This window comes from Anguilla anguilla, chromosome 6 (genome assembly GCF_013347855.1).
Source record: "Anguilla anguilla isolate fAngAng1 chromosome 6, fAngAng1.pri, whole genome shotgun sequence".
Taxonomy (NCBI): Eukaryota; Metazoa; Chordata; class Actinopteri; order Anguilliformes; family Anguillidae; genus Anguilla; species Anguilla anguilla.
Window position 1 is genome coordinate 57,816,790 of NC_049206.1, and position 24,453 is coordinate 57,841,242.

The 24,453-nt window shown below is 47.9% G+C and overlaps 2 protein-coding genes across 3 annotated transcripts in view; both read left to right on the forward strand.

Moving 5' to 3' along the window:
• Window positions 1-205: 205 nt before the first annotated feature.
• gtf2h5 (general transcription factor IIH, polypeptide 5) lies at window positions 206-1,629 on the forward strand. 2 transcript variants are annotated; one of them, XM_035423590.1, is made up of 3 exons: window positions 206-262; window positions 758-863; window positions 1,085-1,629. In XM_035423590.1, the coding sequence occupies exons 2-3, from the start codon at window positions 829-831 to the stop codon at window positions 1,263-1,265; spliced, it is 216 nt and encodes a 71-aa protein (XP_035279481.1). In that variant the 5' UTR covers window positions 206-262; window positions 758-828; the 3' UTR covers window positions 1,266-1,629. The 2 variants fall into 2 exon arrangements, with proteins under 2 accessions (XP_035279481.1, XP_035279480.1); XM_035423589.1 differs by having other exon boundaries at window positions 222-425.
• A 1,097-nt stretch (window positions 1,630-2,726) lies between these two features.
• LOC118229481 (tubby-related protein 4-like) overlaps window positions 2,727-24,453 on the forward strand; it is a 36,735-nt gene continuing 15,008 nt past the window's right edge. The window contains exons 1-7 of the mRNA XM_035421450.1: window positions 2,727-2,787; window positions 4,297-5,653; window positions 16,439-16,567; window positions 17,268-17,429; window positions 18,760-18,940; window positions 21,409-21,516; window positions 23,432-23,598. Coding sequence (XP_035277341.1) covers window positions 5,402-5,653; window positions 16,439-16,567; window positions 17,268-17,429; window positions 18,760-18,940; window positions 21,409-21,516; window positions 23,432-23,598 — 999 coding nt within the window. The 5' untranslated portion in view covers window positions 2,727-2,787; window positions 4,297-5,401. The remainder of the gene's footprint in view (window positions 2,788-4,296; window positions 5,654-16,438; window positions 16,568-17,267; window positions 17,430-18,759; window positions 18,941-21,408; window positions 21,517-23,431; window positions 23,599-24,453) is intronic.

Consider the following 24,453-nt stretch of genomic DNA (forward strand, 5'->3'; position numbering starts at 1 on the left):
TGTTATCTGTCACAGTTGCATCACTTGTATGCGTCAGTACGGTACCAGGCTCTTTCCAAACATTTTTCATGAACCGACGCTGTACTTCTAGAAAATGGTTTATAAAGCATATGACGCCAAATTTAATAAATTGCGAGCAAGCAATTTGTGTTTAGTTCAGTAACAACATTTCCGAACCGGGTTAACGCGTTATTCTGGTATGTCCCTCTTTGTATGCCGTCATAACCCATAATACATTTCGTATCGGGCCACAACAACTCGCGTAAGCTGTGTGAAAGTTAGCCTGCGGTTGCTGACGATCTTCTTTAAAATATATCTGAGGGAACTATTTTGATTATTTATCATTTTAAAGATAGTTTGTATTCAATCGGTTTCATAATATTACTAAAGCCGGTAGCTAGCTTTTCGTTTTGGAAGTTGTGCAGGTAAACCTTAGCTAACATAACCCTGAGCGTTTGTTCCTTTAGTTACTAGGCTAGCATAGCTAAAACATTTCACAATGAACCAACAAATCGACTAGCTGTGGATTTAACGTCTTACTAAAATTATATATGATGTTATATACTACAATATGTAACGTAGCCTAAGCTTTTCGAGCCACAATTTTAAACACCATGCTACAATATATATACAGCTGCCACGTACACTAACGCAAGTAACGTAAACTAAATAGCTAACATTGCAGATAAGAAATAAGTTGGTTATAATCGTAACTGTGATTAAGTTTACCATTTATTTTTAAATGTGTTTCTTCCAGTTGCCCTCTTTCGCTTGGACGTATCGCAGCGTGCAGTCTCCAACTCGTTTGCCTCATCACGTCAGTGAAGGATGGTTAATGTTTTGAAAGGGGTCCTTGTCGAATGGTAATGTTGAATAACAGCGTTTTCTATTGTGTAGTGACAATTGTAATAATCTCTAGCTTTTATTTACGAAAATTATAAAAAATAAAAAAAAAGAAACACGTTAGAAATGTAGCTAGCTAGCACGTTATGGGTATTATGTACTGAGATTTTTAGTCCACTTGTCTTCTCTGTTCGTGTTGTACTGACGTGTTGTCCTTGTGTCCCCTATATCTATGGAACAGTGACCCGGCAATGAAGCAATTCCTCTTGTACTTGGACGAGACATCAGCACTGGGGAAGAAGTTCATCATCCAAGACCTGGACGACACGCATGTCTTCATTATAGCGGAAGTCGTTCAGATCCTTCAAGAGAGAGTGGGAGAGCTTATGGACCAGAACTCATTCCCCTTAACTCAGAAATAAATAGCTTCTCTACGTTTTGGCTGAGATCAAGAGTAGCGTTAAAATAAAGGAACATGTCGTTCTGCATCAAAGAGACTTTACAACACTGGCGGTTTTGAGTTTTTTAAAATGCAAAAAATATGAATGACCTTCCTCAAGTAAATCAATTAATAGATCGTTGTCCCTTTGTGCATTTGTATCTGTAATCCACTTTTATTTAAGCTGAATGGTTGACTTGTTGAATTTATGTTGAAATTCATGTAAAGTTTCTGACTCATCAGACATTTATTTCATCGCCATGTCTTAAATAAATACAAATGATTTGCAAACATGTAAGGGGTTGTTTGGTTTAATTTTAATTGTGTTTAATAAAATGTTGGCGCAATGTTGTTTGGTTAAATTTATTTTCTCAGTCAGAGTTTATTTCTAAACACTACTTCACATATAAAAACAAATTTGAACTGAAGTTTCCATAAAATCGTAACGTGGCGTGCATGAGTGGACGGATAATTGGTCTGTTAACTTGTCACCTACAGAACTATTTGGACATTGTTAATGAAAGTATTCATTCTGTGAAGTGGATTCCACAACTTGCTGATTTGGGCAGAACCAAATCTGGGCGGTTTGCAAAGGTTTTGTTAGCTGTGCATTAGTTAATTTAATGCTCTTCAGGTTATATATGGCTGATTAATATACTGATAACAAATCACCACAGATTGGTTACACCCACCCTGACCTTGCAGTGGAGTATTGGTTTTCATGCTAGGGCCAAGCTCTGATGGACTGGCCAACTAATGGCACCATCACCAGCCGTTTTGTTTCACCAGGATGTTTCTTTACCAAGCTGAGTCGTCTGAAGCTGTCAGGGAGGAGAAAGATACAGTGCGATTATATTTACATAAAGAAAAATGTCAAAGCAGTGTTATGGTCATAAAACAAAAGTAAATGTTAAAGTGACAAAACTATTTTCTTCTTCAAGAAAAATCTAATTCAAACAATGGGTTTCACAATTGCAAAGTTTTAGCAAGCTTTTTTGATGCAAAGCCCCAACTAGCTGAGGTAATGATTTGAGTGAGGTGCCGAGTGACAGATATCAATGCTGGGAATTGTAAGACCTAAATTATGGAAAATGTAAGACCTAAAAATGTTTGAGCTAAGTTAATGTTATGTAGATATTTTTGCTGCTGTCTCCAACACCTTAATTATTCTGTAAATGCATCTGTGGCACCTGATGCTGTTTGAAATGTAAAAATATGAATGCAGTGGTGCTATGAAAAGTCAACTTTAAGCGGTTAATCTGCATAACAATAATAATAACGATAATAATAATAATAATAATAATAAAGTCAGCAAAAATAGGGTGCCTACGCACCTGCGGTGCTTGGCATCCTAAAAATATATATATATATTTCAGTTTTTTCTCCTTTCAACTGCAGTGATGCAGTTGTACTGGAGGGGATGTGGTAAGTCAACCCAGGAAAAAAAAGAATCATGTGACAGTCACGTGACTCTGGAGACGGGCCCAGGCAGAGTGGCACAAGGGGTAAGCCGTGGATTGTTATTCATAGATATTTTCGGCAATACACCCCAATAAAGTGAGTTTCGCATGATGTTATTATATTAAATATGGGTTCATTGGGCCAGTATAATTGGCTGCCCAATTTCTAGAATTTTCGGACGACCTGCAAGATAGCTTTCTAGCTTGCATGTAAAACATGAATAAAACGGGCTTTTTACTTAGCAGAGCTAGCTAGCGTGGTTATTCATCAAGCTAACTCGCTAGCTAGCTACAGTTTCTTGCCTTTTGTGTTTGTAAAAATACGGGCTGTTTTGTCGCATTCTGCTTGCTAGAAACTAGTAATTGGTGGCTAGGTAGTCTATACATGCTTACTTGAAAATGTATTTGCGGCGTTTTGCTTTGTGTGCCAAGCTTGCTTGTTGGATTACTATAATACTATAATAGCTAACTTGCTATATATCTGGTTAGCTAAATTATCGCTGTTATTTTGGCGGAGGGGTTGTTCTGTTGCAAAGTAATTCCGCTAGCTCGCCAGCTTGCAAAAATACTGGCTGAGTAACTAGCTTCCGAAGCTAGCTGGGTAGATGTCGGGTGGCGTTCCGTTTTACAGGTGTCATTGGTTTCCCTGATTCACAAAATATGTATCGTTACAGTGTTAACTAAAGGGCAGGGCCTGACGGCTATCTTAGAGAATTTTCTAAATATGTGAGATGCAAATATTGAAGGTGTCGGTGCACAAGTAACATTTGTTTTTATATCGCTATCTACATTTTTTCGCAGTCTTGTCTGCTTGTGCTAGATATAGCTAGCGTCATACTGGTTATTAAGTACTGTAGATAATACAAACTAGCGAGATGCATACATGATCATTTATTGTAATTTCGTTAAATTGTCTGTTTATAGAGTCGAAATATTTTGGAGCTCATATTATTGTTCGCTTTATTCCAGTTGGTTATGTTGCCTTGCTAGCTATATTTTTGTTCAGTAATGAACTACAGAGCAACGGAGCTAGCTAGCTGACAAGATATTTCGATATAATGGTACTGTCATCGTACAACCCCCACCAAACAGTCACGTAACTGGACTTTGTTTCCTCAGTCGGATCATGGGATAAACGTTTAGTGCTTCACAGTGTCTGATGGATTGAAATGATCTAAGAGATTATGGAAATTATATGCTTCGAATGACCACCCACGCTCCATCTCTCTCTCTCTCTCCCTCCCCGTCCCCCTCCCTCTCTCTCTCTCTCTCTCTCTCCCTCCCTCCCCCTCCCTCCCTCCCTCTCTTACACACACACACACACACACGCACAAACACACACACGCAGGCACACGGGTAACTAGCTGTACAGTTTTCCTAAGTGGTACGTATGCAGCGACTGGGAATATGCCTCATTACCATTGGGTTTGCCCGCGGGTAAACACAGTGGTGGCGAACAGTTTGTTTCTGTCACAGCTAGTGTATGTTTTCTTGCTGTCGTCATGAATAAAAAATGAGCTAATGTTTCCTTTCTGTATTTGTTTCGTCACTTAGAACGCCTAGACGGGATCCCCGACGTTGATTGGAGGCAAGGACGGTGACGGAATGACGTTACCGGGAGAAGGGACCCTCCTGCCGATGGACAGTTGATGCAAGGAGTTCAAAATTATTTCAGGCACATAATTCCGACTTCGACAGAGCAAGCAGTACCGTCCAGCGATGATGTACTGAATTGGATCATGCCCCGGATATTCTTCATCTGGAATCAAGATTAAGATTTTAGCAGAAGACGTCGCGTGGTCTTCTGCAAGGAGGAAGCGCAGTTGGATATCTTGGGGGACTGCTGCAATAAAAATTATACCTGATCGGAAAACGTCCAGAGGCCAAGTGAAGCTTTTTAAAAGATAACACCCTGCATTTGTTGGATATAGATACAACTAACATCCACAGCCGCAGTTAATGGTTTGGTACAGTGAGCGTGCTTATGTAATTGCAGCTGGCGTGTTCCTAAAGCAGTCTTTAGAAAAGGGGAGTCGAATTTGCGTTTCATTTGATCCGTTGAACCCGTCTGGCGATTTAATAGCAGTTGAGGTTAGATTACGTAACGAGTTTCCATTGTTTGGAATATATAAAAATAAATGGATAGAGAGGAGACAGTCTCTCCCAAAGTATAGAAAATAAGTAAAACAAATCAGTCGTTTAAGTACTGCGGTTAGTGTACATTTGGGATGCTGTTAAGCTGGTGTGACACATCAAAATGACCTGATTTGCGTGCCTTTTTATTTATGCAATTTTTTTACGTTGTCTCTGATATCTGGATAACCATAAACTATCAAATAAGTCCGTGTATCCTCTTCTCAAATCAATAAAACGGTCTCAGGCACTTCGTGTGGACGTGGGGTTTAAGTTAACCTACTGCTGTGTGGAGAGAAGTATTTGAAAACGGATATTTCTTGCATCACTTTAATTGTCTCGGAAAGACCTGTTACTCAATACCACCATTGTTACTATGCAGCGTGTCCGTTCTCTGAAACGTCTCACAGAAGAGCAAAAATAAGACCGAGACCCAGAGCGACTGTCGTTCTGGGCAAGAGACTGATCCCTAAACTCCAATCACTTTCCCTAACGGAAATCGGGTCCGTCTGGCCTGCCCGTAGTTATGTTCGCGGCGGTGGAACATGGACCAGTCCTTTGCAGCGACTCCAACATCCTCTGCCTGTCCTGGAAAGGGCGCGTGCCCAAGAGCGAGAAGGAGAAGCCCGTGTGCAGGAGGCGATATTACGAGGAAGGATGGCTCGCGACGGGGAACGGGAGGGGGGTGGTCGGAGTAACTTTCACCTCTAGCCACTGCAGACGCGACAGGAACACCCCGCAGAGAATCAACTTCAATCTAAGGGGACACAACAGCGAGGTGAGTTGTTTGTTATATCGGATTGCCAAAGCGAATTAAGCCCAGTACCACTACTTGTTTTCTTTGAGATGGGTTTTCTTAACCAACGGATGCTTACTGCCAAGATGGTTTCTTTAGATGCTTTGAAAGCCCAATGCAATTTGTTATTACATTTTAGGAAATTTTTTGGTTACTTTTTCAGGTCTATTATTATTGTTATTATTATTAATATGAATAATAATAATAATAATAATCTAGACGCTTGCTTTTTATCTGTGGAAACGTCCAATTAATTTATTTTCTTGGGGCGACATAGCTCAGGAGGTAAGAGCGGTTGTCTGGCAGTCAGATTGCCGGTTCGATCCCCCGCCCTGGGCGTGTCGAAGTGTCCCTGAGCAAGACACCTAACCCCTAATTGCTCCCAATGAGTTGATTGGTCCCTTGCATGGCAGCCTTTCACCGTTGGCCTGTGAGTGTGTCTGTGAATGGGTGAATGAAAGGCATCAACTGTGAAGCACTTTGGATAAAAGCGCTATATAAATGCAGTCCATTTACCATTTACCAAAGTAGCCTGTACGTTTAAAGTTGTGTGTTCATTTGTGTGTGAGATGACAAGATGTTGAAAAACACATTCATTGAAAAATCATGGTTTGTGTCGAGGTGCTTGGCACGCCCAAGTGTGTATTTTAAACACCAGACAGCAGTTTAATTTATTTTTGATACATACATATTTTCAGAGCTACATCAGATCCTTGAATTCTTTAAGCTGCTCGTTTGCCGTACATACAATTTAATTTCGGTTTTAGCAGATAGGCGCGAGATAGCCCGCGCCCTTTCCTCCCCCTTCAAAATGCCTCGGCAGCGGTTGGTCCACTAAAAGCTGGAGTTCTGGTGGCATCGGTTGCCTGGATAATGGCGTTATTTCCATAAACTTTCCGAACACCACGGCTCCGTTGTTACAGTGAAACGAAAGGCGTCGGATAACATCGCAAATTTTTTGTCTTTGTTGGGTCCCCAAAACGGATAGTTTGATAAACATTCAATTTGGACAGGCTTGCGCACAGCAGAGACAATGTTTACTAGATTGCTTTTTTCGGATTTATGACTTATATTTGTTCTACATTTATTTCTAAACATAAAAAGTGTTCCAAGTAATTTGCCGGCTGTCTGTTTAATTGTTGGCCCTTCCGCAGCGACAAATGTTACAGAAACAGTGTTTCGGTTAAATTAATTATTTTATGCACTCTGTCCAGTAAAAGTAGTCAGTGAAGGATGATGTCAAGTCCATTTACCATTCAGATCTTAAAATATGAATGAAGGTGTGCGTAGATCTTGTGCGATGGTGACACATGACGTTGATTATGCTTATCTGAAATAAATGCGGAGACGTTACGAAGATATTTGAATTTGGGCCTAATGGCAACAATAATTTTGCAAGTGTCCAATTCTTTTCATCCTGATGTTTACATGTCTGAAGTCAAATTGAATTAGTCATCAGAAAATAAAAACGCAGCTTCTTTCTGTTGCTTAAATTTGATACTCGAGGTTGAGTAAAAAGCACTTAGACTAATTGAGGGGTTAGATTGATAGTCCCATTTAGACTACATTCTGTCATATTCCTGATTGTCTGTTTGAGATGAGGAAATTAACATTGTCATTCCGGATTTTAATAGACATTTATTTCAGGGATGTGCCACGCTAGCAGAAAAATATGTTAACAAAAACCTTTTATTAGGCTGCTTCATCATATAAGTGGGGACATTTTGGCATGGTTTTAGGACCAGAGATGACAAAATATCATCAGTTTTCGTACTAGTATTGAGCGGGAAAGAGCCACCTTCTGTTCTGATTCTTCTCTGAAACTGGGTTCTCCGTGTAAATGGATAGGTGTGTGTTTTTTTTTGTGTGTATGTAAATGTTTGCTTGTTCATACATTTCCATTTGCATGGCTAAAATTCTGCATTTGTTTGAATAGAATTCAATGAATAAGTACAGCCCTCATGGACTACAGAACCCCTCCTTCTGGTTGACAGGTCATTTTGATACCCACCTGTTAAATGAATTGTGCGTCCCAATAGATTCTGTAATGAATGGCTCATTCTGTTTTACTGCTTGTGTGTGAGTGTGTGTGCTTGAGTGTCTTTGTCACCTTGTTTCCCCCTTGTTCCTTGGTTCCTATTTGTTGTACAGCGGAGTGGGCGTGGCGTAGGGTATTGGGGGTTGGCGTGCGTTGGCCTGGTTACGCCGAATGACCAATGCACTGAATGACAGAAAGCGCGGAGGGAAATGGAGGCATCAAACAGCAGAGCAATAAGAGGAGGACACAGCTCTCGCACTGCCTTGAACGGAACTGATGAACTGGAATATTGTAAGGGTGTTGTTTAATTGTTTTTTTTGCTGTCATGGTCTAAGCCACATATCACACAAATCCAGGCCGGCTCGCCAGACCTAATCTCCAAATATTGGGTTTCTTTCGTTGCGTTTCACGTTTTTTTTTTTTTGTTTTGTTTTGCGAAGAAGGCGCTGTGTCATTTCCCCTTTCACCTGCGTGTCCTGGACGAGTTTTACGACCGCTCAGAAATCGTTCCCAGATTTATTCGCAGCCGTGGGCAAGACTGAGGGCCTGAGTGCAGCCCTCTTTTTTTTAAAGGATCCAAGATTACAGGGCTTTACCCATTCAGGGGTGTGCCGTATGGTTATTTTAACACGTTAAAATAGAAAATTTACAGTATTTAGTGTAACTAATACGCTTTTAAGGAGCTCTGTATAATAGCCATCATGCGGAGAGCTGATTTCGCCATTGACTTTGGACTTGGAATGCAAATGGCGGCTTAGAGATGACGGAACGGCAAAGTAGCTTAAGCTCGCTGGCGGTTGAGCGCGAGAGCGCGTGTCTTTCGACGGCTCGTGAGGCGGGGGTCAGAGGTCGCGGTGCGAGCGGAGCTGAAAGCTCGATGCGCCGTCCCTCGTTCCGCTGTTTTAGCGGGATGCGCGCCCCAGACCCGTCCCGTCCCGAGGAGGTACAGGTCGTCTCACCGCCCGTCAAACTTCAGGATCTCACGTTAAGACTGTGGCGTTTAGCGAATTCTGTTCTCCCAGGGCGGCTAACACGGAACACAGTTTTACACAAAAATCTGTTCATTCAATTGATGTGAGGGGGACAGGAGAGAGAGAGAGAGAGACGTCCCATCCCCCTGGGGTTTGTGCTGTGAGGGGGACAGAGAGAGGGGCGTCCCGTCTTGGTGGGGTGTGTGATGTGAGGGGGACAGAGAGAGAGAGGCGTCCCGTCTTGGTGGGGTGTGTGATGTGAGGTTTGACAGAGAGAGAGAGACGCCCCATCCCGGTGTGCTGTGTGCTACGCTGGGGGACAGACAGAGAGAGAGAGAGGGAGACATCCCGGTGTACTGTGTGCTACGCTGGGGGACAGACAGAGAGAGAGAGAGGGAGACATCCCGGTGTGCTGTGCCCTGTGCGGGGGACAGACAGAGAGAGGGAGACGTCCCATAGGTCACAGTGCTGCAGGTTCCCTTCCCTGGGCCCGTGCAGGCTTGCTGTCCGCCCGGCTGGCGGTGGGACGGGTGATTTGTTGATACAGCTGCGTGTGTAAATGCCATCTCTGATGCAGATGCCCCGGTGCGGTCCACACCCCTGCACACAGAAGCACACTCAATTATCCCCCCCCCCACTCGCTCTCTCTCTCTCCAAAGAAGGTAATTAAAGTGTAGGAGGGGGAGGCTGGGGTAGCCTCCTCCCTCAGCTGTCCCAGCTCATGAAGAGCAGCCCCCCCCCCCATCTTTATGGGGGGGGGTTCTGTGCTTGTCAGATTCTGTCAGGAATTTGGAATAGTGTTTTTTTTCCTGTGTGTGTGTGGGATTTTCTTCTCCAGTTAAGTGCAGCAGTCTCGTTTGCTGAAGCGTATTCCGTGTGAAATGTGCCACTGAGAGGCTTATTTGGTGGTTTAAAGGGTCTTTGCTGCCGAAGTTCGGTGCTCAAGTGTTCCTTTCCTCTCGCAGCACGCACACACTTTGGGGAAAACACTTCGGTTTCTGGCCGGAGAATTTAAGATGTCTGTCGGTTGCCTTCACGCTGGCCACGAGTCTTTGGCTCTCCTTAACAAATGACAAAATCGCAAATGAAATTGTTTCATTAAAAATGTAATTATTAGATTCCTAATTAATAGATTAGGAATCTCATACTCAGATGATGAAGTAATGGAACAGTCAGTTGAATCTTGTGTATACCATATTTTTTTCCCCCTGTTCTTACACCTGTGCAGGGTGTAAATTCGCACTCATCTGGATGTCTAAGTCAACCTCCCCCCCCCCAAAAAAAATGAGAATGAATTTCAATTATTTTGGTGTTATAATTAATTTTTAGAGCAGTGGATTCTCAGCCTGGCACGGTCCACAGCAGTGAATCACGCTCCCCGTTACCAGAACCGCAGTCTCCTCCATGCTACCGCGGCCGCGGGCTAGTTAGCGTAGCCGCGCCGCACGTACAGTATTTCATTAGCTTTCTAATGGGCTCCTCTGTGCCCTCTCATAAGCCAAATGAGCGTCTTCTGTTGTCTAGCGTGCGCGTGCATCAAGGCTACCGCATGCGCTAATGCCTTGTTGTTTTAACGGAGACGACACGCAGGCTTACTGTAATGCGAGCGCTTTCTTAAGGCAACGTGCCCTGCTGGACACTCAATTTTTTTTTTTTTGCCTTAAAAGCTTCTTATAAAGTTGACTACGTGTAGTTTGTCTCGCACTCGTTCTCGCCAAGATCAGGAATAAAGTTGTTGCATAATAGCGTCAATGCTGTTTGTAAATAACGAATAGCCCTGTGGTGCTCCTGAGTGTTCTTGTGAAACAGGCTGCCGGTTGGCTCGTCCTGTTAAGATGTTCTAGAACATGGACCCATTTTTGGTGGTCACAAACACCAAAGTATGAGTGACTCATTTATTTGAATCAACCAAATAGTTTTGTTGCACCTGTTATGGGGTTTCATAGGTAACCAAGTGATGGGATATATATGGCAAATGTTCTACTCAGTCTGTCTTGTCACAAGCCTTTTTTTAACGTTAACATAAATTATGTATTAATTTATATTATCATAGGCGTTTTTTCCTTAAGGCAAGAAAGAACGTGCATTTGAAACGGGTGTAAATTATACAGCTAAAATACACCATTCCGGTTTCCCCACAGCCCCCATTTCTGGTTTGCTGGCATTGGGACTGTTTGTTTTTTTTTCGTGTCTAACATGAGGTAAAAGGGCGGGAGATTTTGGCGGTGGCTCAGGCACAGGGACAGGCGCGTGTAACTCTGTACCTCTCCGGACGCTGTGGACTCGGGCCTGTTTAAGTGGGCCTGGGTCCTGCGGAGTGGAGATGTCAGAGAGACAGGGACATGGTGCTATGGAAGGGAGTTTTTTTTTGTGTTTTTTTTTTTTTGGGTTGTTTTTGTTCTGTACTAGGGAAGCCTTGTGGCTCTGTTCCTTCTCGATCGGGCCCCCGCAGTCCCTCCCACGCGCCCTCCAAAGCTTCGCGTGTCCTGAGGACGCTGGGTCCGTAGAGGGGAGGCGACGAGTCGCGGCGCGGCGCGCTCTTAATTTATTTATTACTTTACGGCGCTGGAAAATTCACAGTTGGGGCTCGTCACGGTTGTACTACTACGCCGATTAATCATAGTGTTCTGTTATATCACACGCCCACGCTTTGGTGCTATAGTGCTTTTATGTTATGTGCTTTTTATTGCCTTATTTTGTTGTTGTTGTTGTTTCTGCTGGTGATGTCATAGCGTGAATCACCACATCGTGTTTGATAGGCTTTCACGATGCTAAGTGTAGCAGCTGTGCGCTGTAGGTGCTACCACAGCTCTGGACATGGTACAATAAGAAATGTGTGACACGCTAGTCGCCCTGTTCAGGGACTGTTCTAGTGCATGGATGTGTTCCATGGTCTGGTATCGGTTATGCACTGTTCTAGTGCATGGATGGGTTCTATGGTCTGGTATCTGTTAAGGGTACTGTTCTAGTACATGGATGGATTCTATGGTCTGGTATCGGTTATGCACTGTTCTAGTGCATGGATGGGTTCTGTGGTCTGGTATCTGTTATGGCACTGTTCTAGTGCATGTATGGGCTGTATGGTCTGTATCTAAGGCCCTGTTCCAGTTTGTGGATGAGCGCCATCCACAATTTTTAAAAAAGGAAAAGAAAAAAGGAATTCACCACACGTGTAAAAATGCCCTAAAGTGTACCGTAAGAGAGTCGTTTCGATCTAAAAAATGCATGACCTGAAAAATAAATTTAGTGCGTGTCTCAGCCTGTAGATCCCAGATTCACATTCTACTCAAAGCTGAGTTGGAAAAAGGGGGCGGGGAAAGAATTAAAAAGCAATCAAGACTCTGACATACTTATTAATCCAGAGGCAGTGGCAGTCCCACAAGAATACATATCAGAAAAGATCAACTCTCCCCAAATAGAGGAGTGTGAGCAGTCTTTTTTTCTTTTCTTTTTGCTTTTTTTTACGTTTGTATTTTAGGAATGCAAAGCCAGGTCTCCAGAGAAAGGCCAAAGTGTTTTTGGTTTTTAAAACGCTCCCGTGGACTGCCATCCAGGGTAATCTGCTGCTAAGAGGGGCATCAGACAGCCCTTAAGTGGAGTCTGACTTCTACAGGGGTCTCCACTGCCTGCTGAGAGAGGGAGAGAGGGGGGGGGAGAGGAGGAGAGGATGACAGAGAGAAAGGGAGAGAGAGTGAAGGGAGAGGAGAGAAGGAAAGGGAAGAGAGGGAGAGAGAGAGGGAGAGGAGGGAGTGAGAAGGAAGGGGAGGAGGGGAAGAGAGAAGATGGGAGAGAAGGGAGAAGAGAGGAGAGAGGAGGAAAGGGAGTGAAGGAGAGAGAAGGGAGAGGAGAGGAAAGGGGGAGTGAAGGAGAGAGGCGTGAGAGGAGAGGAAGAAGCTGGTGAGGAGTCTCCACGTTCGGCTTCATGCGTTGGGCCAAACTCGGCAGATCCGTCTCATCCAGCGGGAGCCGGTGACACTTTTCTCCTGTGTCTGCGTCCCGTGACTTCTGCTGCAGCTGCCGCACTGTTTGGTTTCGTGCAGATTCTCTCTCCTCCGGCTGCGACCCCCCCGTTCAGTCCCCCCCGCGTGTCACGGCGAGGTCAGAGGAAGCTTTTCTCCCACCGCGACCGCACTGCTGCCACATGGCGGGATTCCCGCCCGGTAAACCTCATTAGCGTTTGGGCGGGATATTAGGGGGGATCGGCCTTGACACGTTCCCCCCCGGCCCACCTCGGCACGTTCCCCCCCCCCGTGAACTGCGCTACGCTCGCGTGTCTTCTTACCGCGCGCGGAATACACGGCTGTCTTAAAGAGCGCCGCGGGGATCGGCGTCGCCGGGGGCGATGTCCGCGTGACGTCTGATCCCACACCGTCGTGCTGCTACATTACAGGCGTTCAGCAGACGCTCTTATCCAGAGCGACTCACGCAACATTTTACATGCATTTACACTGCATCCATTTATACAGCTGGATATATCAGAATCAGAAACAGGTTTATGTATACTGAAGCAATGCATTGCTGTGCACCCAACTCAACACCAGACAATGTTGATGAACCGTATATGGCCACAAAACGACATGGATGAATTGCCCGCACAAGTTGGAAAATAATGTACTGGTGTAGACACGAGAGTGCACGTGAAACTACAGGCCTGTGGAGATTCAGATTTTTTTTTAGGATTAGTCTATTTGTGGAAAAGTTTTCATTTTGACTGTTTCCTTTTTTAGAATCAAATTTTTTTTTTGGTCTGAAAGTGCTTCTTTTTGCCAGTGTATGTCATAAACCATCTGAGTTTGAAAGAAATATTAATAACTGTTTAGTTATTGATGCAACCCAGATTCTGGGTGCGGGGTGTTCTGCAGTCTTCTAAAATAGCTGCCTATGATGCTCACTATAATGGAAGGTAGACTATATCTGCACGAACTTCTCTGAGGACCATTCGCTCTCAAAAAAGTCTAAATTAAGGCAACATTCTCTGTCTTACCTTTAAGAAAATGTTGATTGGTTTTGTTTTGGGAATGTAAAAGTAATGCAGGTTGATTTGGATGACATTAGAGTGGTGATGGTGATTATGGTTATTTTTATACTTCTGGTGCTTGTGTATTGTCTTTATTTTTGAGACCTTTACCAGGGACACGTTGGGGGGTTGATTCAGTGCAGCTCAGTGTATTTTTTTGGGTAGTAAATAAAATAAAAAAATAAAAAAAGAATGTTCCTTAAAGTTGTCTGTGAAAGTTAAGTCGGTGCGTCTTTGCACTTTAATTGAATAGCCCCATTCCCTCTGATGGCTTTGCCACCCTATCTGGATTTGGCGTGCGCTCGCGGGCGGGACTTGGGGCCGCTTGACGCCTGTTCTTTGATGGCGTCGGGGACGAGTCGTTCCTCGTTACGCACGTCAAACTGTGCTTCGACTCCGCCGAGCGCCACCTTCACGAATCACTATGGTAACGCGCCGGAACGTCGATGACGTCCGCTTTCAACGCCCGGGAGAGAACGCGAGGAGAAGGCGTTTCGAGCTTCGAGCGACGGTGGCGGCGCGTTTACTTGGCGAGCTGTTTTTAAGTCCGTCTGAATTAACCGGAAACTTCCGAGGCCCGAACCGGACTCGAGAGGAAGGAAGGCGAACTGTCGCAGGACACGGGGGGGGGAAAGCGCTCAGATGTTGACGGACGTTTAATAGTCACTGACATGTGCTGATGTGGTACCGGTGTAGGGTTGGCTCAGCGGTTTCTCTGCCTGACCTTGCAGACACACACTGTCCCTGTGCTGAGCTGTGGGGTCGGCTGACCGGCACCTGCAGAGTCAGGTAAGAGGGGAACCTTTGGTCTGGGATGAGCCGCTATCGAGTTTCCGCCTGAGCTCTGATCCTGTGTGCGGGGACTCAAAGTCACCTGCGGGGGGAACGTGAGAAGGAGCCGTCCCGCTGGACGGGGCCACGCGCACCGGATCAGCCCGGCGAAGGAGCCGTCTAAATTTAGCAGCGGGACTTGGCGGAGCGGGGGTGTGGGGGGGGGGGGATAGCGTGTGAATCCTGAGGCGTCCTGTGGGGGCGGGGTCTGTCCGCGCGCGCTCCACGTGTCCCCGCCGGGTGAGCCGGTCGTCTTGGCGATGGCGGATTAGGGCGCTAGCGAGGGGGTCGCGGTCGGGCCACGTGTCCCGTGGCGGGGATCACCGCTGTTCTCGTCTGAACGGGGATGCTCTGCGCTCCAGCTCCAAAAACCCGCCACGCGCGTCTATAATCCAGTGCTAACATCGCTAACGCCTCATCGGCTCCTGTGATTGGCTCCTTTTCCCCCAGCAGCCCTCGGTTACGGTTGTGGAAAGTGAATATTGAAGAGGTTAGCTGTGGGGGGGGGACGGAGGCTTTGTCGAGCCGGTAGGCTGGCGGGAAGGACTTCGACAGCTGGCACCCGCGAACGCCGACTTGGGAACAAGCACCTCCAGGCAAAAGGGTGACATTTGGAAAAGACACAGAAAAAATAACCCCCGTTCGTTTTTTGACGTCAGAGCGGAAAAAGGCAGCGGAAGGCATTAAAAAGTTTCTTTGAACGGCACCAACTCCAGGCTTGCTGTAGCTTAGCGCCTGGTTGAGGGCTGAGTGGGCTTTGACCTCTCGAAAGTTCAGCGGTGCACGGGGTGGGGGGGGGGGGGGGGAACAGTGGAAAGGGGACGGTGTTCGAGGAGCCGGGCGCTCACGGAAATGTGAACAGCGTCAGACCGCTCTCAGAATCGCTTATGTCTGCGCCAGTTTAATTGCCACTCCACCAGACACAAGATGCTTTGATGCTTTGAGTACAGTCTCTCTCTCTCTCTCACACACACACACACGCACACACACGCACACACACACACTCAAACAACCACCCCCTACATATAGTCCCACAAATATAAGTCCTGTACTTCACTTGTGTGAGATTTTTTTTTTTGCAAGCATTTTTAATTTCCCTAGTGAGATTTCAGTGTCTTTTCTTAAGATTCTGCAATTATCCTACTTAAGCATTTGAGATGACTATATTGGACTGGATAAGAGGGAAAAAAATAGGCAACCTGCATTCACAGAGCCAAAATGGCTGCCAGAGGTAGTCTCTGCTGCACATGTGATTACACTCAGTCCTAGCACCTGCTAAAGTGTGATTGCTTTTGTGTGTGTGTGTGTGTTCACGTGCGTGCATGTGTACACCTCTATGGTGCTGTGTTTCAGGTGTGTGTGTGTGCGGTACTGAGTTACAGCGTGTGTGGTACTGAGTTACGTTGTGTGTGTGATTTGCATAGTGCTGGGTGTTACAGCTGTGTGTTGGGCTCTGGCAGGTGGTCCTGGTGTGCGGTACTGAGTTACAGCGTGCGTTGGGCTCTGGCAGGTGGTCCTGGTGTGCGGTACTGAGTTACAGCGTGTGCGGTACTGAGTTACAGCGTGTGTGTTGGGCTCTGGCAGGTGGTCCTGGTGTGTGGTACTGAGTTGCAGCGTGTGCGGTACTGAGTTACAGTGTGTTTGTTGGGCTCTGGCAGGTGGTCCTGGTGTGTGGTACTGAGTTGCAGTGTGTGCGGTACTGAGTTACAGCGTGTGTGTTGGGCTCTGGCAGGTGGTCCTGGTGTGCGGTACTGAGTTACAGCGTGTGCGGTACTGAGTTACAGTGTGTGTGTTGGGCTCTGGCAGGTGGTCCTGGTGTGCGGTACTGAGTTACAGCGTGTGTTTTGGGCTCTGGCAGGTGGTCCTGGTGTGCGGTACTGAGTTACAGCGTGTGTGTTGGGCTCTGGCAGGTGGTCCTGGTGCGCTGGAACGAGCCGTTTCAGAAGCTGGCGACCTGCGACACGGACGGAGGGATTTTCGTCTGGATCCAGTACGAGGGGCGCTGGTCTGTGGAGCTGGTGAACGATCGAGGGGCACAGGTGAGCTTCGGGGGGGGGGGGGGAAGCTGTTTTGCACAGGGTCTCTCCACAGATAATATTTCACATTTAATATTGGAAATCATCCACTGCAGAAGAATGATTCCCGCACTCTGGATAAAGATCCCAGATGGTGTAGAATCCCTTCCTGCGAGCTTTTACACCTAAGCACTTTATTTGTGGTGTTGCCTCAGCTGATACAGGGTCTATATTTGGGTTGGGAGCGTGTGCTTTTCTGAGAGCCGGGGTATTTCCTGGAATCTCTTCGCTGTTGTAATGCTCCTGGTGTCTCTTTCACCCGAGCGAAATTATAAATGTCTTTAACATCTTTACACTTACAGCGCATTCTCTCAGCACTTATCCAAAGAGTGGAGAGCATCAGTGTTACTCTCAGGAATACACACGTTCTGCATCACCCAGGATGCCGTATCAGTATCCGTATCGGGAATGGTGTCTCGATTGTAAATGAAGGTGAAATGTGGTCTGAATGCTGTGGGTTTGTGATGTTATGCTTAGCACCTGGTGGGGGAATATCATTATCACATAGTAGCTTCAACTTTCATACGCTCCAAATGGAGGAATAAAGTAAATATGATGGTGAACATGATGGTGTAATCTTTTTTTGCTATGGTAGAGAGCGGATGCTTGTCTCGTTGGGGGTCTTTGCCTGGTCAGGTGACACTCCCTGTCCGTTTCCCCGCAGGTGAGCGACTTCACCTGGTCCCACGACGGGACCCAGGCCCTCATCTCGTACCGGGACGGCTTCGTCCTGGTGGGCTCGGTCAGCGGCCAGAGGCACTGGTCCTCCGAAATCAACCTGGAGAGCCAGATCACCTGCGGCATCTGGACGCCTGACGACCAGCAGGTAGGGCGTCGCCGCGGCGCGGGCCTGGCGGGGTTCAGAGCAGGAAGAGCCTGCTGTGCCTGTTAAAGGAGTTCCTCTTTCTCTAGGTCACTGGACAGGAAGTCAGTAGGATGACATCATAATATAACTGTATAACAGTATTTCAACTGCTCATTGTATACCTACCTGGAAATATCTTATGATCAAGGCTAACGCAAAACATTCTCTGCCGCGAAGTGGCAATGCTATGAGATTGACAAAACATTCCAGCAACTTTGAGGGAACATTTTGTCTTAGTTTGGATGTCTTTGAGAACAGAGCACAACATACTTCCTGTTAGCGATTTGGCTGATGATCGAAACGCTGCGCTTTTAAAAACATCGCTCCTTTCTTTTTCTCCAAGTGAAGTTCAGAAATTGCTCTGTCCTGCCGTTGACAGAGAACACTCTTCATGTCACGCAGAAATTGCTGCCTTTGAAATGGGGAAAATTAAGAATTTTTCTGAACGTATCCGAAAAACGTTTTAAGGGTAGAACCTCTTTTGCAAATTTGGAGGTCCCTGTAATGGGCTTATGATCGGCCCCTCGTTGTGATAAGGAGGGCTGTGTGCTTAGATGTGAGATGACAGTGGGGGAAAAAAGAACAAGGAGAGATGAAACAGAAGTGGCTCTAATCTTGTTCAGACGGAAAGCTGGCGATAACGAGCCGCGAGCTAGCGAGCCGCTAGCGTGCCGCTGCGCCGCGATGGCGGGTTTAGCATCGCGATGGCGGGTTTAGCATCGCGATGGCGGGTTTAGCGCAGGTCTCTGACGCTGGTGTGCGATGGCTCTGTAATCCATCCGCAGCTCATTTAACCCTGTGATGAGAAACTCGGCCCTTTCTTTCTTTCTTAATGAGACTGCTGTGGGTTCGGCGCCTGCAGCCGAGCGTGCGGTCAGAGCACGTTAGCACGTTAGCGCGCTCCAGGCTAAATTAAATGGAACGGCTAAATGCACATCAGAGACTGAGGCCGCTGCGGCTGGAGACCGTAAATTCTGTGTGTGTGTGTGTGTGTGTGTGTGTGTGTGTGTGTGTGTGTGTGTGTGTGTGTGTGCGTGTGTGTGAGAGTGTGTGTGTGTGTGTGTGTGTGTGCGTGTGCGTGTGCGTGTGCGTGTGCGTGTGCGTGTGCGTGTGCGTGTGCGAGTGAGTGAGTGAGTGAGTGAGTGAGTGAGTGAGTGAGTGAGTGAGTGAGTGAGTGAGTGAGTGAGTGAGTGAGTGAGTGAGTGAGTGAGCGAGCGAGCGAGCGAGCGTGCGTGCGTGCGTGCGTGCGTGCGTGCGTGTGTGTGATGGTGCTGTACTCTGTGTGTCTCAGGTGCTTTTCGGCACGGCTGACGGGCAGGTGATCGTGATGGACTGTCACGGCCGCATGCTGGCTCATATCCTCCTGCACGAGTCCGACGGCATCGTCAGCATGTCCTGGAACTACCCCAACTTCCTGGTGGAGGACAGCAGCGAGAGCGACACCGACTCGGACGACTACGCCCCGCCACAAGGTAACCGGGTGGGGGGGGGAGCAGGGAGCGGGGGGGTCAAACGCTGTCCCTTTACCCAGCCGTCCATCTACCCAAATGTGCTTTGAAATGGCTGAGGCAACACACAATGATGATTTCATTTGCCTGAGATACCTTAGCGCTTATTATGTATAGGCCTTAATGCCTGTGAATGGATCAAACAGTAAAAAGTAAAAATGTTTTTTTTCTTTCTGATTGTCACTGTGCAGTTATTTGGATGAGAATGATATTGATGAATATGCTAAATGCTAAATGCTAAAAAAACAAAAAAGCCTGGGTCTGGCTCTGTAACCCCGCCCACTCAGGGAGGGTTTGAAACCCCGCCCACTCAGGGAGGGTTTGAAACCCCGCCCACTCGAGAACTCTCAGGAAGATTTATGCCCCCGTTCTCCTCTGTGAAGGGGTGATGAAAGATGAGGATGGGCACAGATTCCTCCTTCCAGTTGACCCCCCCCTCTACCTCCTGTTAGAGAAGCAAATCTATCCACTGTGATGAAAGGTCATCTTTAAACCAACTGAAACTTTAAAAAAAAAAAAAGAAAATTAAAAAAAAGAAGATTTAAAAAACTTTATATTCTGTTTCACTGGTTTTATCAAACCGCTGAGCTGTGGCACGTTGACCTGGCTGAGATAACTCGAGAGGGGGACGCAGTGACACCTTACTTTAAAATAAACGACCCAAGTTAACGAGTCGGTGCTTTACACGCTCGGCACGTGGAGGGGGGGGGGGGGGTTATCTCCGGGGCCCCATCTTAAAAGGGAGAAGCCACATGGTGGCATGAGGGAGAGAGAGAGAGAGGGAGGGAGGGAGGGAATGAAGGAGGAAGGGAAGATCGGATGGAGGGGGAAGGGAGGGAGAGAGGGATGGTGGGAGGGAAGATTGGATGGAGAGGGATGGAGGGAGAGAGGGATGGAGAGAGGGAGAGGAGCTGCGGAAGACACCGCTCACCTTGGCTCGACTTTGTCGCCGCGCGTCCTAACGGCTGGCTGGGCGGACGGGGAGAGTAGCGCGGCGTCCACAGAGCACGAAATCGCCAGCTGTCACCGCCCCCCCTCGCCCCCCCTCGGCTCGCTTTGGACGTGTCCCGCTGAGGCTCACAGACTTCATAAAGACCCCCCCCCCCCCCACCGCATCCTCCCAGCCTTCGGTCCAGGGCTCCCCGAGCCCCCCCCTGTTCAGAAACAGGGGCAGCCATTTTTTAAAATCGATTCGGTTTGATTGTTTTCATTTCCGTGGCCCCCCCAGGAATGACGGTAGCTTTTATCTGCGTTGGCCAGGAGGACAGGACGCCGATGAAAACGAGATTTGGCCTCTCACTGGGGCTTCCCTGGGAAAATGGGACCCACCACCTATCTTACGCTCCCGTGTCTTTTAAATACAAGTTGACTACATTTTTTAAATAGAAACCTGTTGCATAAATATCTTGGTCATTTGTATGATTTAAGGTTTTGGATACATAAATATACATTTTTTTAAAAGGTTGTTGAAAAATGAGCATTTAAAACTAGCAATTTTCAGATTAGTATACAGTCAGCTTTCAGTGTGAGGAAGGCACTTCCGTGTGCTTGTGTGTCTCCGCGTGCCGGTGTAATAAAGTCTGTAAGGTGCGGTGACATCACGGTGGTAGTGGTCCCAGTGCTCTCCCAGCTCCTCCCTGCTTACCAGCACAGCCCTATTCTGCTCTTTTTTTTTACGATATTGTGTCCGCCGCGGCGGGTCCAGCCGAGCGCGTAGCGCGTCTTCGTTTACGGCCGTTTTATGGCTTTGATCGCCGCGCTTCGGGGCGACGGCGCATGAAATCCCCGCGCGGTCTTAAAAAAAACCGCTCCACGTTATAAAGTGCGAAAGTGCTGGCCTTGGCTGGGCGGTAATGGCGCTATAATTCACCGATTAACGCCGTTGCCCCCACCCCCCAGGAAAAAGAAAGAAATAATAATAAACTGCTACCTTGAGGACGATATTCGCCTTCTCCTCCTCCGTGAGAGCGTAGCTTCATCCGTTCATCCGTGATGATGTAATGGCGGGTTGCTCGGCGATGAGAGAGCGAGCGGTGCGGTACACATCTGTTTGCATGTGGGGCACTTCTGAGAGACGCAGTGGTTACATCATCTTTTGTTCTTTGGTTTCAAAAAAGTACAATTAAATAAAAAATAATTAATACGACAGCTTGTATAACAGTGATGAAGTCATTGAGACGCGTCTTCTCGAAAGTTTGCAGCGGTTCAGAAAAGGTCGCGGTTTGTTTGACAGGAGTCTCGCCGGTCTGAGCGACAGAGTATGACCGAGCAGATGGGGGCCATCTGGTACCCCACCCCCCCCCCCCCCCAAAAAAGCTTTGATTTGTGCCTCAGCAGCCAGCATCTCTGGTCTAATTTTAAACAGTGGAGTCGGTGGAAGAGGGTTTCCTTAACCGTCCGTCTGTCTGTCCGTCCGTCCGTCTCCCTTCCAGTGCACAACCTGAAACCGCTGCTCACGGTCAGCTTCACGTCCGGAGACATCAGCCTGATGAACAACTACGATGACCTCTCCCCCAGCGTCATCCGCTCAGGGCTCAAGGGTATGTATATCCCAGCATGCACTGCAGCATAGCCCCCTCTCCTCTTCCCCAGCATCATCTGCTCAGGGCTCAAGGGTACGTATATATCCCAGCATGCACTGCAGCACAGCCCCCTCTCCTCCCCTGTCATCATCTGCTCAGAGCTGGAATGATAGGTGTATCCCAGCATGCACTGCAGGGTAGCACGTGTATCCCAGCATGCACTGCAGGGTAGCATGTGTCTCCCAATATCCCCTGCAGGGTAGCATGTGTGGCCCAGCATGCCCTGCAGGGTAGCGGGTGTATCCCAGCATGCACTGCAGGGTAGCAGGTTTATCCCAGCATCCCCTGCAGGGTAGCCCCCTCTACAGATGAACATTTGGGCCATATCTCTTATATCCAGACTCTTACATCCACAGCAGCAATCACAGCATGTGTTTTTACACACAGTCCATTCACACAGTCTGAGATTTACTGTAGAAATGTGGGTTACTCTGCCTCTCACCTGGGAATCAAACCCGCAGGCCTCTGGCTGAGTTACAAGCCAAGCTCCCTGATCATTGCACTGCACTGCTGTCTGGGGGCTTTCCGACTCTGCTGCCATTACATCTGCTTGCCAAATGCTTCCCTTGATCTTATCCGGATTATCGTACAGCTGCCATGCATTGATTAACAGTACCGGGTAGCAGCTGGGACTCAGATCAGGAGCTCCTCCAGTCCGCAGGCTTGCTAGATCAGTCGGTGTAGGCCTGCCAGTGCTCCACCCGCCAGTTAATACGCGTCCCAGATCCACCTCCGTGTCCTGTGTCTTTGTGTTGTGTCCATCCTGGTTTCAGGCGTGCGGTGTGTGTGTGATGTCATGAGTGCAGAGGCCCAGTTTGACGCTGCCCGGTGTGGTTTCCTATTCCTCCTGCCGCGATTTTCAGACCCAGCCTTCACCTGCTGGTGTGACTTTAAAAGGGCCTTTTCTCAACGCCCGGTGGGGTGTAGCCGGCTGCAGGGAGGGTGCAGGTGTGTGCATTTACTGCACACTCGGCTCAGTGAGGGTGACTCCACGGTCTCCTGGGTGCTTCTGTACTCTGTGATCCCCTGTGAGCGGTTAGCGTTAGCAGCTGTACTCTGTGATCCCCTGTGAGCGGTTAGCGTTAGCGGCTGTACTCTGTGGCCGTGAGAGGTTAGCGTTAGCGGCTGTACTCTGTGGTCCCCTGTGAGCGGTTAGCATTAGTGGCTGTACTCTGTGATCCCCTGTGAGCGGTTAGCGTTAGCGGCTGTACTCTGTGATCCCCTGTGAGCGGTTAGCATTAGCAGCCGTACTCTGTGATCCCCTTTGAGCGGTTAGCATTAGCAGCTGTACTCTGTGATCCCCTGTGAGTGGTTAGCGTTAGCGTTAGCGGCTGTACTCTGTAGTCCCCTGTGAGCGGTTAGCATTAGCAGCTGTACTCTGTGGTCCCCTGTGAGAGGTTAGCGTTAGCGGCTGCTGTTTACCGCGGTGTTCCCTGGCTGCTGCAGGGTTCTCTGTGGGGTGTCCCGCTGTGGCTGTGGGGTCTTCCTCTGATTATGTAATGCCAGCGTTCATTGTCCCCACACCCCTATCACTTGAGTGTGCTTGCATGTTTATGTACTTCCTTTGTTGCTGTTTTTTTTTCACTCATGGCGGTGTGTGTGTGTGTGTGTGTGCTCGTGTGTGCGTGTGTGTGTAACGGTGCTGTACTCTGTTCTCAGACGTGGTGGTGCAGTGGTGCTCTGAGGGGGATCTCATGGCGGTGTGTGTGTGTGTGTGTGTGTGTGTGTGTGAGTGTGTGTGTGTGTGTGTAACGGTGCTGTACTCTGTTCTCAGACGTGGTGGTGCAGTGGTGCTCTCAGGGGGACCTGATGGCGGTGTGTGTGTGTGCTCCTGTGTGTGTGTGTGTGTAACGGTGCTGTACTCTGTTCTCAGACGTGGTGGTGCAGTGGTGCTCTCAGGGGGACCTGATGGCGGTGGCGGGGATGGAGAGGCACAGCCTCCAGCTGGACCCGGCCTGCGTCACGCTCATGAGGAACGCCCTCGTTAAGTTCTACAACGTCCACGGAGAGCACATCTACACCCTGGAGACCCCGGCACAGGTGAGCTCACCTGGCGACCGCACAAAAACAGCAAACAGGCTCTCCTCTCCTCCTCTGAGATCGACTCCTTCATCCTCCCTCTTCAGTTTATTTTTTCAGCATCTTTTCATATCCAGAGCAGTGTTGACCAATCACAGTTGCCCTTGTTCCGCTGGCTGTTAGCAACGTTCTCCATGATTGGTGTTTTCTGTCGGCGAGGTGACATCGTGGCTGTCTTATCCCCGTTTCGTTGGACCTGGCAGAGTAAGATAAACGCATCTGCTCATCTCCACGTAGAGCTCTTCCACTGCCTGCGCGTTTATGCTGCCACAGAGAAAAAGAGCCTGTCATTTTTCTGGGACCATGGAAACCGTGCGTGTTGTGTGTCATGCGGCGCCATGGCAACCTGTTCAAACGAATGGACTCAGCTGGATTTTTTTTACCGTAACGTTCCCACGCCTGGTAATGCGTGCCTGTCCAGTCAGACTTCCGCGTTTCCACCCCCCGCGTTGCCGTCAGAATTCTGCATGGGTTGGTCTGGCTCATCCCTTTCAGAACATTTAAAGTTACAGCGGGACTCGAAACGGCCCAAAGACGTGTGGCTCACCGGTCCGCCATCTTTTTACATTTCAACTGATAACCCGAAACGCCTGGACATCTGCAACGTCACACAAATCATTTAAGAGATGGTAGTGAGTTTAACAACACAAAACAAAAGACAAATTTTCCATTGACTTGTTTCTCCTCTCTGTCCCTGTCCCTCTTTCCCCCCTCTCTCTCCCTCCCCCTCTCTGTCCCTCTCTCCCCTCTCTTTCCTTCCCCCTGGCCTCCTCTCTCTTTCCCCTCTTTCTCTGTCCCTCTCCCCCCTCTCTTTCC